Genomic DNA, 11590 nt, shown 5'->3' on the forward strand with positions numbered 1-11590 from the left:
TGCATTAAAATATCATTAGACTAGAATAAAAAGGTGAGTACCTAGAGTACTCACTAGTAAGTACTTAAATACTATATGTATAATGGGCCCCACACAAGGGTAGCTGCCCTAAGAAAATCAACTATGCATTGTATTCGAAGAAGGCATTGCAACACAAAAATTTCAAACCCGCAACAAGAGAACAACTTCAACCAGATTTCTACCATGAAAACACCGCATCGGAAGAGAATCACCAGATCCAAACCACAATCACAAACCCAAGCAAAAAAAAAATTAAAAATTAAAAAATAAAAACCAAACTCACAAATAATGAAGAAGAGATGGGGCTAAGGGGCATCTAAAACACCCTCCTAATTTGCTAAAAAACTGTCGACGCGACCAAATTTTCTTTTCTTTTGATTTCAATTCTCCTTTAACGGTCATTAAATGGATGGCTCATATCGATTCATTCATGCAATCGGTTTGAATTAGTGCAAAGATAGGTGAAACAGTGTGAATTACTCCATCATTCCCTGTTAATTCTTCTACTCATTAGATAATTTAACTACCTACTGAATTATTTGATTGGTAATTATCAATGTAAGCAGCTCGTTAATTTCAATTAGGTTTTAATTAGGCCATTTCTAGGCTTTCTTACTTCCACTGTTACGCATAAACCCTACTTGCATGCAGAAATTATCAAATAAATTCGGTTTTTTTTTCTTTATTCCAACATATTCTAATTTACTCTAAACAATAAAAAAGTAAATTTGAACTTGAGTATAGAAAAAAATAACACCGTTCTAGCCAACTTAATCGTCGTACTCAGATTTGCAGTTTTTATTTTATTTTTATTGTTAAATATTATGGGTAATGCTAGGGAGATTAAATTTGTAGACAAAGTTTTGAAAACTAAAGGATATGGAAGTTGATAATTGGTTTATTACTTAAACGTTGATAAACGTACTTACTCCTATTGATGACATATCATTTAGTTTGCAAATTTAGTCCAAACTTAGTCTTTCTAGCATTACCTAAATATTATTAGTTCAAAACAGTTACAAATTCTCTGATCTGCCCTGGTTTGCCTAACCAAATACATCTTCATTTGCTTGCTTCCCGTAGCTTTGCTCAACAAACTGCTTTTTTATGCCATTTTCACAGAGACATACTGATCTGCATGCAGACTTGACTATATATAAACCCTAAACAAGAAGAACTGAAGATCATAGGCAAAAGAAAATAAGTTGCTAAAGATGACAACACCAAAAAAAAGGGCATCCGTAGCTTATTTTCTGTTACTTAGCTGGGGAGTGAACTCTGCTCACAGGGCAATTAATATTGGCAAGGATAAAGCTTTACTAGTTGATAAACCAGATTCCCTTGGCTTCTGACAAATTGGAGGAGGGCTTGGCGGACAAATGGGCGGGGGGCTTGATGGGCAGATGGGAGGGGGGCTCGGCGGACAGATGGGAGGAGGGCTTGGAGGGCAAATAGGAGGAGGGCTTGGCGGACAAATGGGAGGAGGGCTTGGCGGACTAATGAGGGGAGGGCTTGGAGGACAAATTGGAGGAGGCATTGGTGGAGGACAGATGGGAGGAGGGGTTGGCGGACAAATGGAAGGAGGGCTGGGTGGACAAATCGGGGGAGGGCTTGGAGGAATAATTGGAGGAGGACTTGGTGGACAGATACGAGGTGGGATTATTGGAGGTGGTATTAGTTTCAATCCAGGTTTTGGTGGCGGAGGTGAGGGGAATTGTGGTGGCCGTGGATATAGTGGTGGTGAAGGCGGTGGTAGTTGCGGTGGCCAAGATGGTGTATATGGATGCGGAGAAGGTGGTGGTAGTTGTGTTGACCAGGGCGGTGGATATGGATCCAGAGACGGTGGTGGTAGCTGTGGTTACCAAGGCAGTGGATGTGGTGGAAGCTATGGAGGTGGCAATTGTGGCGGCGAAGGTGGTGAAAGTGACGGGGGGGAAGGCGGTGGTCATTATGGCAGCCAAGGCAGTGATGCTAATTCCACTGTTCACCATAACAATCTCAAAACGGTATCCAGGGACGCAACCAAAAGCCATGAACAAAATGGCAACCATATGAAATTGAAGACGGACATGAACAATGGAAGACGCCAACAGATGAAAGTAACCGCAATTCTGAATCGCGTCAAGCGCATGCTATCGATGCCATACCTCCACAAGTTCTGGACGCCATTGCCATGGCCCCACAATCAGGCTAGGTAGACCAGGATCTTCTATAAATATATTATCTCTGGTGTAATACTGTGTTTCACAGAAGTTCAATAAAGACCCCCCAAAACTTGCGACTAAAAATGTGTTTTGCCCTAAGGCCTCTTAGAAATTGGACTGAGATTGCACACGGAGTTCAAAAGTGACTGAAAATGCATATACATGAATTTTGAGATCTATATTCTCTCATTTACATTCATTAATTAGGAGAACAACTTACATGACACGAGTACATCGTGACGGTATACTCATGTTATATAAGTCTTTCTCATCGGTTAGAGCAACATCAACATTTACATTTCCTATTATGTAAGTGTTTGCATAACATTTACATCTAAAAACGCTCTAAGAACGAGACTACTTGTGCAAGGGCGGAACTGTATACAAAGCTACCATGGACTATTGGGATAGACAAATTTAAAGATACTATAAACAATTTTGGTTATTTTTCAAGTGTTTGAACTTGGTGGCTCAAATTAAACCATGTAGCCACGAGAAGAAACCTAGCAACACTAGATTCAAATATATGAAGTCCAGTCTATAGAAGTAGTGAAAGGCATTCAGATCAACTATCCCCCTAATTTCAAGCATTGGATTATGGATTTTAAGGTGGAAATCGCACCTTCTTCAATTTCATTTGTATTAGTAAATGCATAAAAATAAAGAATCCAAATGATTCCAATTCTCGTTCTTGTTGTTGGTACGTACTACGTAGGAGGAGGAGGAGAAGGAGGAGGAGGAGGAGGAGAAGGAGGAGGTACGTACTACATAGGCAAAAGAAAGTAGTAGGCGGCAAAAACACAAAAAAAATGGGGATGCATATGCATAGCCTATTTGTATTTGCTATTACTTGGCTTGGGCTGGGGAGTAAGTTCTGCCCATACTCATAGGGTCATGATTGGCAAGGACAGAGCACTAGTTGAAAAACCAGATACCCTTGCCCGGCTTCGGACAAACAGGAGGAGAACGCCTTGGCGGACCAATCTGAAGGACTAGAAGGTTGGGTGGTGAACAGGAACAGGATCGCCGAGGAGCTAGTTGCCTTCGTATAAGGAAGGGATGCTGGAAGGGGTGATGGTTTTCCATTCGTTGATTTCGTTTTAGGTGGTGATAATGGAGGTCAATTATACCCACAAGTTCATCGCCCTACATGCAGCCACCTTCAAAAAGGAGTTGGCTGATTCTTAGATCCCGTCCACTCCTGATTCCAATGTCCACAGTTACAACCTCAAATATGTACATGGAGGCAAGCAAAAGCCATGAACAAAATGACAACCATGAAATTGAGGACAAACACAAACAATGGAAGACGCTAACTGATAAAAGCAACCACAATTCCAAATCTTCTCAAGTGCAAGTTCTGGACGCCATGGCCATGGCGCCACAAGTTATGGATGCCATTGCCATGGCTCCACAATCAGGCTAGGCAGACCAGGATCTTCAACTATATATATAATATGCTCTGTGTGTGTACATATATATATATATATATATATATATATATATATCTGGTGTATATAAGCATCATTGTGTACTATGTTTCACAAAAGCTCAATATAACAACCCCCAAAACTTGTGACGAAAAATGTGTTTTGCCCTACAGATGTAAGGCCTTGAACCGCGAATTCTATTGACGCCTTGACGGAACTTAGAAATTGGACTGAAATTTCAGAGTGAAACAAAGTGATCAAATGTGATCTGCGTCTACGCATAGTGACGAACAATGCATTTGACCTTAAAAATAGAAGCATTCAAGACCTCTAAAGGGCAATAGGACCACATAATGGCACAGCCACTAAACTTGTTCTATATTTATTATACAGTCTAGTTTAAAACTCACCGGTTAATTAGAAAATACAACTTATTGTAGCTAGCAGGCAGAGTCTCAGGGATGAATGTTATTCTCCTCCTCGACAAGAGTTATGTCGGCCCAATTTGAAGCACTACCAGTGCGAGGAATGCTGGGAATTCGCGTGTACAGATCCACCTGAAACGTTACTCCACGAACTTGTCCATTGTCGTCTTCGAGCCTAATTGCCCTTACCTTGTGCATTGGATGAACAAAGCTCATCAACCCACTTCCACTTGTGAATATGCAACCTGTTAGACCATTTAAAACCATTTACTTAGCTTCAGGTCAAGTTACCGCAAATTCGGGCAGGGAAATGTAAACGAGGGTCCCCAATTCGGATTTTGGGACTAACCTGGAGGGAAAGGTGAACAAAATTTTCCACAAGCCTCGATGATAATGTCAAGATTGTGTGAGCAGACTAGGGATCCATCACCTCCCATTCCCCAGTGAAGCTCCACGCTTCCATCTCGGTCCTAACATTTGCAAAAGTTGCATTGTGGAAGAAACAACGTTAAAGTTTTCCTTAGCATGTCAAACGATCGAATCATACGTTTCAATACTACGTAATTTCGGAAACAACTCACCCTGGCAGCAAAAAGTGCATCAGTTCTAGTATCGAAGAGAATAAATGCGAATTTTCCTTGTAGATCTTTGATGACTTGATCCGGAGGGTAGGGTGCGCGATCTCTTAGGACTTTATAGGCTTCAACAACGACCATAGCTTCTGTTGCTTGTCTTGGAAGGCCGTAGTGTCGTCTCAGGTCAGAAGTGTTTTCCAAAGTGCCTATAAAAATGCAGAAGACATCGTCTAGGACAACAATGCATCTGCAAATACAGAAAAAAGTAACACAAACTGATCAAGTAGCGAAATTCGAGCTTCAATATTGCGTGCAGACCTTGGTGCAAGAAAAGATCTAGACGACTGGATCATATGATGTGAGAACTCGGACATTTCCTGCAGATCTTGATCAAAATCCATGTGGAAGCTAAACAAGTGCAAAAAACGATACCATAAATGCTTTTAGTTGTCAAAAAAGTGCTTTTAATCATACCAAACAAGCCCTTAATACCTTGGGTGTGGCTGAACACTCTCATTGTCCTGTGACAAAGCCATGAAACTTCCATTAGAAAGGTGGTAAACAGTGGACTCGGGACACGACGACTGGAAAATCTCCAAAATCTCCTCTCTGGTCTTTGCCTTCTCCACCACATTCGAAGGAACCCTCAGCTCCTCGGGCGGTTTTCCGACCGCTTTCTCAAAAACCGTCAACATTTTTCCGGCTAAACCTCCAACGACACAGAGCTATATATGAATCTTAGTTTATTTTTCCCAAATGCTTATCTGAAATTCTGAAGAAAGCAAGTTTGCTAGCTTCCAAGATTGGTGCGTGTGTTGTGTGGGAGTATGTATGTGGCAGCTTTAAGGGTTTAGACGTGGAGGATGCTGCAGAAGGCAAGTCATATTATTGCCAAAAATATTTTGGCATCTACTTAAAGGTGGTGGACGACGTTACAATCTTTCATGGTTAAATTGCAAATTCCTATAAAAATTAATAGAAAATGATTTATGCTTTCAGGCTCCAGCATCTTCTGCATGGACTTTGAGATTTGCATCAAATTAAATTTTTAATTTTTTTCTCTTGTTCACCAAAGCAGTGATTCTTGTGGTCGACCATGTGAATTGTTGGATCTCTTTGCCAAAAAAATAAAAAAAAGAGTTTTCTGTGTGGAAATGCTAAAGAGAATTTTTCAAAATGAGACTCTGACACCTAACAGTTTAACGTTAACTTTCCACCAACCTTATAAAATATTATGCTAAAAACATGAGATGACAGATAATTCATGAAAAATCTTACTCTTTTGTGAGTGGGTCAGAAACATGGTCCGACTGTCAAACACAAAAATTCTTCGTACTAAATAAACGACTTGATTAAGGTCCATAATGTTTTGCAATCATAAAGATGGATCGATTTAAAATGAGAACTTAAACCAAAACAAATCAAAATGGTTATTAAACGTCCCTTAACTTGCGTGCTTTTTGTGTTTTATGGTTGAAGATTGTGGGAAAGAGTCGACCAACAGAAATGAATCAAATCCCCCACGAACCGACCGGAAAATATAAGCCGGAGTCTCATGTTCAAGATGATGCTTCTGCAATCATCTTGATCTGACAAAATTGTGAGAGCACTTCAACCCGGTATGAAACATTGACCGTCATTTTTACTTGATGTAAGCAACCGTACAACCGTAATTCGTTGAGCTCTCCGGTTCGTACTTAGCAACTCGGGGATGTTTTTTCAAAATCTCAAGTGCTCTCTCTTTAACAACCCCTGTGCCCATTCCATGTATGACAAAGATAACTGATTGGGACTCTCTAGCAGAGAGGACCATGTCCAGGAGGTAAGAAGCTTCCTCCGCCCTCATGCCGCGGAGATCCACTGTGTTCTTTGACGTTTGTACCGCTGGACCATAGGATAGCTCCCCACTTCCGGTTTCCCCATTACGACTCCGCCCAACCTACAACGTCAAATCAAAATGATCAGATTCTATCAGTGGGTTTGATGGTATCCCTCAGAAGCGCAGTAATAGACATTCGTCTGCGCTAAAATAGCATCTCACATCTGTTATGTCCAAGTACAGTTTTGTACAGGAGTATACATTTGTGTATGCACAAGCAAATATTACCAATTCATAACAAATAATTTGTCTAGAACTTGTGTGAGGAGTCAAAACAGATACAGGCAGGGACGAGTTGTAATCATGCATGTGGAACAATTAGAAGGGATATATACCTGCTGCTTCAAACGTGGGACAGAACTAGGCGTGGCATTCTTATCAGCGCTAGGGATAGCTCTAATGTCGCTCTTCTTCAAGCGAACCTTTATTTTACCATATTGTACAAGGACTGTCCCATCATCTCCAGGTGCTTCAACTACAGTAGCTATCTTATCTCCCAGTCGCTTCAAATAAACTTGCTCTCCAAATTGGGGTGTGTATGAAGTAGCAGATGTCTCACTAACCAACAGATCATCCTCAGGGGAGTGAGCTTCAACGACTGATGCAATTGCAGCTTCTGATTTCCTAATCAGCAAATTCAATTGATCAGCAGCAGCAATTTTGAGTCGGTTATCAAACTCCTTCAGTACAGTCTCCATTTGGGATTTTGCAGCCTGCACTTCTTGCTGAACCTGTAGCGTTTCCTTTGCCATAAGAGCTCTCTTGCGCAACTCAAGATCTTCTGCCTCATCGTGGATCTTCAATTTAACAAAAGCAAATAAGGACATAAAGAGCCATGCAGAAACAAGAAAACAAGAAAACAAAAAAAAAAAAAGGTAGCAGCAGGAAAATTGCAAGAAAATAAGGAGCCTCATCATGGATCTTTAATTTACCTCACGATAAATATCCATGATATCTGAATGAAGAGATGCAGCCATTTTGGCCTGAGCTTCCAGTCTGTTCCTTTCCTCTACTAACGACCGATATAGCAAACCTTTTCGCTCTTGTTGCTTTTCAGGCATTAACCTCTCCACCCATTTCTGTGCATGTTCAATTACGTGTTGATTGAAACCAATGGATTTAGCAATGCTCAATGCATTTGAATCACCGGTACTTCCCCAGAGGATCCGGTAAGTAGGTTGTAAGGTTTCTGGAGAAAATTCCATGGCTGCATTTTCAAATTGATTATCCTTTTCTTTCAGGCGACTTAAATCCGCATAATGAGTAGTCACAACGGCTAAGTCAACACGATCTTTGAGATATAGCAAGATGCTGGCGGAAAGAGCCACACCTTCTGAAGGATCGGTTCCACTGCCAATTTCGTCAATGAGGACAAGTGATTCTTTTGAGGCCACTTCCAATATATTACGAATCCGCGAAATGTGCCCACTAAAAGTTGAGAGATTTTGCTCCAGAGACTTCAATCGAAAAAACCATAGTCAGACAAATGAAAACTTAAAGAACCTAGGAGTTTCTGCCATAATTAAGGTAAACAACTACCTGATGATCTCCAATGTCAGCCAGAACAAGATCAAACCACGGAAGCTTTGGGTGGTTTTTAGCAGGCAGATACATGCCAGCCTTCGACATGAGAGATGCCAAGCCCAAAGTTTTCATGGAAGCTGTTTTCCCCCCAGTATTAGGTCCTGAGATTACAACCACTCTGGTTCCACATCCAATTTTGATATCAATTGGCACTGGAAAATCAGATGCATGACCAGATAAACTTCCAGAATTCATTTTTATACCATTTCCGTTGTTGGAGGAAAGTGGATTTCTCGATGCAAAAGCATCAGACAATTTTTTTAAGGATGACTCGAGGAGCAATGGATGTTGCAGCCCTTCTATATCTACAGCTGCCACAAAACTGGTTCCACCAGAATACAAGTCGTTGGAACTAAAAATTGGACACACCCCATTCATCCGCAGAGCATAAGCAGCTCTAGCAAAAGCAAGATCCACTTCCAAAACTTTATCTAACAAACACATTATCGGTACTTCTGATTTCGCAATTTCAGATGTAAGGAAGCTCAAAATGCCGATTTCCTCAGCTCTCTCAGCATTCGAAAGCCTCACTTCCATGTTGTTCAACTCCACCGCCTCTTTAGGTTCCACAAAGTATGTTGCACCGGAACTACTAGCATCCAAAACTATGCAACCCGGAAGCAAATGTTTGTGCGTGGCCCTAACACCGACGCACATCCTAGCCCTCCGCATAGTCACCAAAGGGCTATCAATGCCGCCCGATTTAAAAATCTGGGTTGACACTTCCTTCAGCAAAGAATCCAGATTTTCCATGTTCCTCTTCCTCTCTGACCTAATGATCTCTAAGTCTTCGCTAGCTGTGTCAAGTATTATCGAAAGCTTGCAATCTATACATACTCCTATCGTTTTCTCTAACTCTACTAGGAAATCACAATCCTTGAGTATTTCAATCAGGGGCAAGTACCTGTTCAAGTACAACTTAACAAAAAATAAATCATAAAAATTTGAGTTGTCTTAACATTTTTATCAATTTATCACTAAAATTAAGTACTTCACTAAACCCAATGTAATCAGTGTTCAAAATTCAACCCAAATATATTCATAAAAACGAAAATAAAATAATTAATTACTTTAAATAATAAACAAGGAAAGCTCAATAGAACCGATACCTGTCCGTACAATCTGCACCCAAATCCAAGCCCTTCACTTTTTCGAACAATCCCTTCGCGGCAGTCAGCGTCCTGCGCACAGCGCAGAGCTCGTTAATGGTAAGCAATTTGCCTGAGACGGCGGAGCTCACGATATCCGAGACGTTCTCGACGGCCGAGAAATCCGAGGGTGGAGAACCGATGGCCGCGATGGCATCCACCGCGGCAGCCGTCTGATCAAGAAGCTTCTGGCTCTCCTCCTTGGACCGGCCAAGTGGAACCCGGGCCTTCTGCGCGGTCGAGAACCCCATGGCTGTGGACGCCAGCGCCGAGAGCTGCTTGCAGACCGAGGCCCATTCTAGGGTTTCTAGGGTTTCGGATTGGAGGGAATGCGCGAGGCTGAGTCGGCTGTAGTGCGACTCGGCCGAGTTGGAGAGCGAGAAGGAGGTAGTGGCGGCGGCGGCGGTGGGTTTGAGGGCTCGGGCCAGGAAGAGGTTGGCGGTGAGTTGCAGTGGAGGAGCGAGCGAGGGAACGAGTTGACTCAGTGAGTTGAACATGGCGGAATTGGTGGGTTTGAGGCGATGGGTTTTTGCATTTTATCCGCTCAGAATAAAACTGTGGAGGGAAAGAAACGGTATCATTCAGACTCTTCTGGCAGCGGCGTGGCGCCAGTTTTTAAGCACGTCGCTTGGTCGTTCCGCCTTTCCCAACTACATGTCGTTTTTCCCTCTTCATTTTTGGCATTCAACTTGGGGCAAGTTTGATTTTCAAAATGAGTCGTAAGTTTTAATTTTTTCACATTGCATTTTGGGATGAGCAACGGTTATAGTTGATTTATTCATAACCGCTTAAGTTTTTATTAACATCATCATTTACATGTTTGGTAATTACATAAATAATATACTCAGACTCATAACCGATTAACTCATATTCATTAGACTCTTTTTCTTTGTCTTCAATACAGGACATGTTCTGACATGTGAACATAAAGATGAAGAACCAAGATTGGAGCCCGATGCTAGCCTAGTTTTATAATGTCACACACAGCTTTCACCTCCCCCACGAAACTTTTTTTCATCTAATCGGTGCCAAACAATTGAGGTTCTTTTTCTCTTCCTACTAGAGTCTGTTGGAACTTATGAGGGATTATTGTACCACATTGCCCATACACTTTATCTAATTCCCCTTCATAAGTGAGTTCACTCACTTATTGTATAATTGATATTTGATTGGTTCTAACAAAGTTATGCGTGACTTTCTAGCACTGTCAAGAATTTGAATCATTTTGTACATTTTTCTTTTATTTCTCATACCACCACAACAAACTATCATATTCATGTTATTCAAAATATATTTTTTCCGTACATGGAGCCCGACTCGTTTTCTAAGCACCCGAGAGCACGTTCTTTTTGCTTTCATGAAACTCGCATCGTTTTGGCATGCCCCGAGCCAACCTCGTTTTTCGTGCCTAGAGCTCACCTTGTTTTCTGTGCCAGAACGCCGCCCTTTTTGCGTCCACGGAATCCGCGTCGTTTTGGCGTGCCTGGAGCTAGCCTCGTTTTTCATGCGTAGGGTTGACCTCTATTTGTGCGACGTATTCTGTCTCGTTTTCTATTCACGGAGCTCACCCCATTTTGTGTGCCTAAAGCCCGTTCCGTTTTTTCATAAGCAAAACTTCCCTTGTTTTGTGTGCCACGGTTCGCCTCGTTCTGTGTGAACTGAGTCTGCCTCGTTTCGCGTGCATCGAGCCTGCCTAACACTCATGTTTTCTGACAAAAATGCAAATTTTTTATTTTTGCAAAATATTTTTTTCTGACCATTAAGTTAAACTTTATAAGTAATTTGGAAGCAGTTTTATGGTTTATTAAGCAACAAATGTATATTAGTAGAATATTTGAGCCATAAACTAAAGAAATAAAGGGAAATTGAAAAACTATAGTAGTGAGTCCTAGAACATTGTCAAATGGGGTTCTACAATCAAGAATCTCAACAGAAAGTCTTACCTTAATTTTCAAAACTTTACAATAAAGTAAAGGTAAAAATAAGTAGATTGAACGGTGATTTATGTACAAATTTACAAAACCGATTGAAACCTGTGAGGGTGTATATATAGATTTTGCTCATGTTTGTTTATTGTAATCCAAGTCACGAACATATAATAATTAACTACTACTCAGAACATCAAAACAATTAATTTATTGCTGTTCTGAGAAAAAGCATGTTGCAGGAAGGATTTGTTTAATGAAGAGACTGCTGATAAAAATTAAAAGTCAAGTCAAACCTCGCTTCAGCAGTGTTGTCGTTGGTCGAGGAAAGAGATCCTTTCCGGATCGTCTAGGATCAGGTGATTAAAGTTTTTAAAATTTGATCTAACGATAAAAAAT

General features: G+C 41.1%; 3 protein-coding genes across 3 annotated transcripts; 1 reads left to right on the forward strand and 2 right to left on the reverse strand.

Annotated features, from left to right (window-relative positions):
- The first annotated feature begins 1400 nt into the window (after positions 1 to 1400).
- On the forward strand, positions 1401 to 2219 carry LOC137728555 (uncharacterized). Its single transcript, XM_068467310.1, has one exon. It carries the CDS (start codon positions 1401 to 1403, stop codon positions 2217 to 2219), a length of 819 nt encoding a protein of 272 aa, XP_068323411.1.
- Positions 2220 to 3869: 1650 nt separating this feature from the next.
- On the reverse strand, positions 3870 to 5462 carry LOC137727247 (stem-specific protein TSJT1-like). Its single transcript, XM_068466103.1, has 4 exons — positions 5148 to 5462; positions 4662 to 4902; positions 4430 to 4550; positions 3870 to 4325 (listed from the first exon to the last, which is right to left on the reverse strand). The coding sequence occupies exons 1-4, from the start codon at positions 5348 to 5350 to the stop codon at positions 4111 to 4113; spliced, it is 780 nt and encodes a 259-aa protein (XP_068322204.1). The 5' UTR covers positions 5351 to 5462; the 3' UTR covers positions 3870 to 4110.
- Positions 5463 to 6265: 803 nt separating this feature from the next.
- Positions 6266 to 9838, reverse strand: LOC137729504 (uncharacterized). The gene is made up of 5 exons (XM_068468467.1): positions 9228 to 9838; positions 8074 to 9022; positions 7467 to 7991; positions 6870 to 7331; positions 6266 to 6594 (listed from the first exon to the last, which is right to left on the reverse strand). Exons 1-5 carry the CDS (start codon positions 9761 to 9763, stop codon positions 6298 to 6300), a joined length of 2769 nt encoding a protein of 922 aa, XP_068324568.1. The 5' UTR covers positions 9764 to 9838; the 3' UTR covers positions 6266 to 6297.
- Positions 9839 to 11590: the final 1752 nt, after the last annotated feature.

The sequence above is a fragment of the Pyrus communis genome, chromosome 3, assembly GCF_963583255.1.
Source record: "Pyrus communis chromosome 3, drPyrComm1.1, whole genome shotgun sequence".
Lineage (NCBI taxonomy): Eukaryota > Viridiplantae > Streptophyta > Magnoliopsida > Rosales > Rosaceae > Pyrus > Pyrus communis.

What these genes read in the sequence shown, in the direction of transcription:
- LOC137728555 (XM_068467310.1), top strand. Translation starts at nt 1,401, where the DNA reads ATGGGCGGGGGGCTTGATGGGCAGATGGGAGGGGGGCTCGGCGGACAG.
- LOC137727247 (XM_068466103.1), bottom strand. Translation starts at nt 5,350, where the DNA reads ATGTTGACGGTTTTTGAGAAAGCGGTCGGAAAACCGCCCGAGGAGCTG. An exon ending in AGTGTTCAGCCACACCCAAG is followed by an intron (nt 4,903 to 5,147) that starts GTATTAAGGGCT and finishes CTGTATTTGCAG; the next exon opens with ATGCATTGTTGTCCTAGACG. An exon ending in TTGTTCACCTTTCCCTCCAG is followed by an intron (nt 4,326 to 4,429) that starts GTTAGTCCCAAA and finishes ATGGTCTAACAG; the next exon opens with GTTGCATATTCACAAGTGGA.
- LOC137729504 (XM_068468467.1), bottom strand. Translation starts at nt 9,763, where the DNA reads ATGTTCAACTCACTGAGTCAACTCGTTCCCTCGCTCGCTCCTCCACTG. An exon ending in CTGACATTGGAGATCATCAG is followed by an intron (nt 7,992 to 8,073) that starts GTAGTTGTTTAC and finishes TTTCGATTGAAG; the next exon opens with TCTCTGGAGCAAAATCTCTC. An exon ending in TCATGGATATTTATCGTGAG is followed by an intron (nt 7,332 to 7,466) that starts GTAAATTAAAGA and finishes GTTAAATTGAAG; the next exon opens with ATCCACGATGAGGCAGAAGA.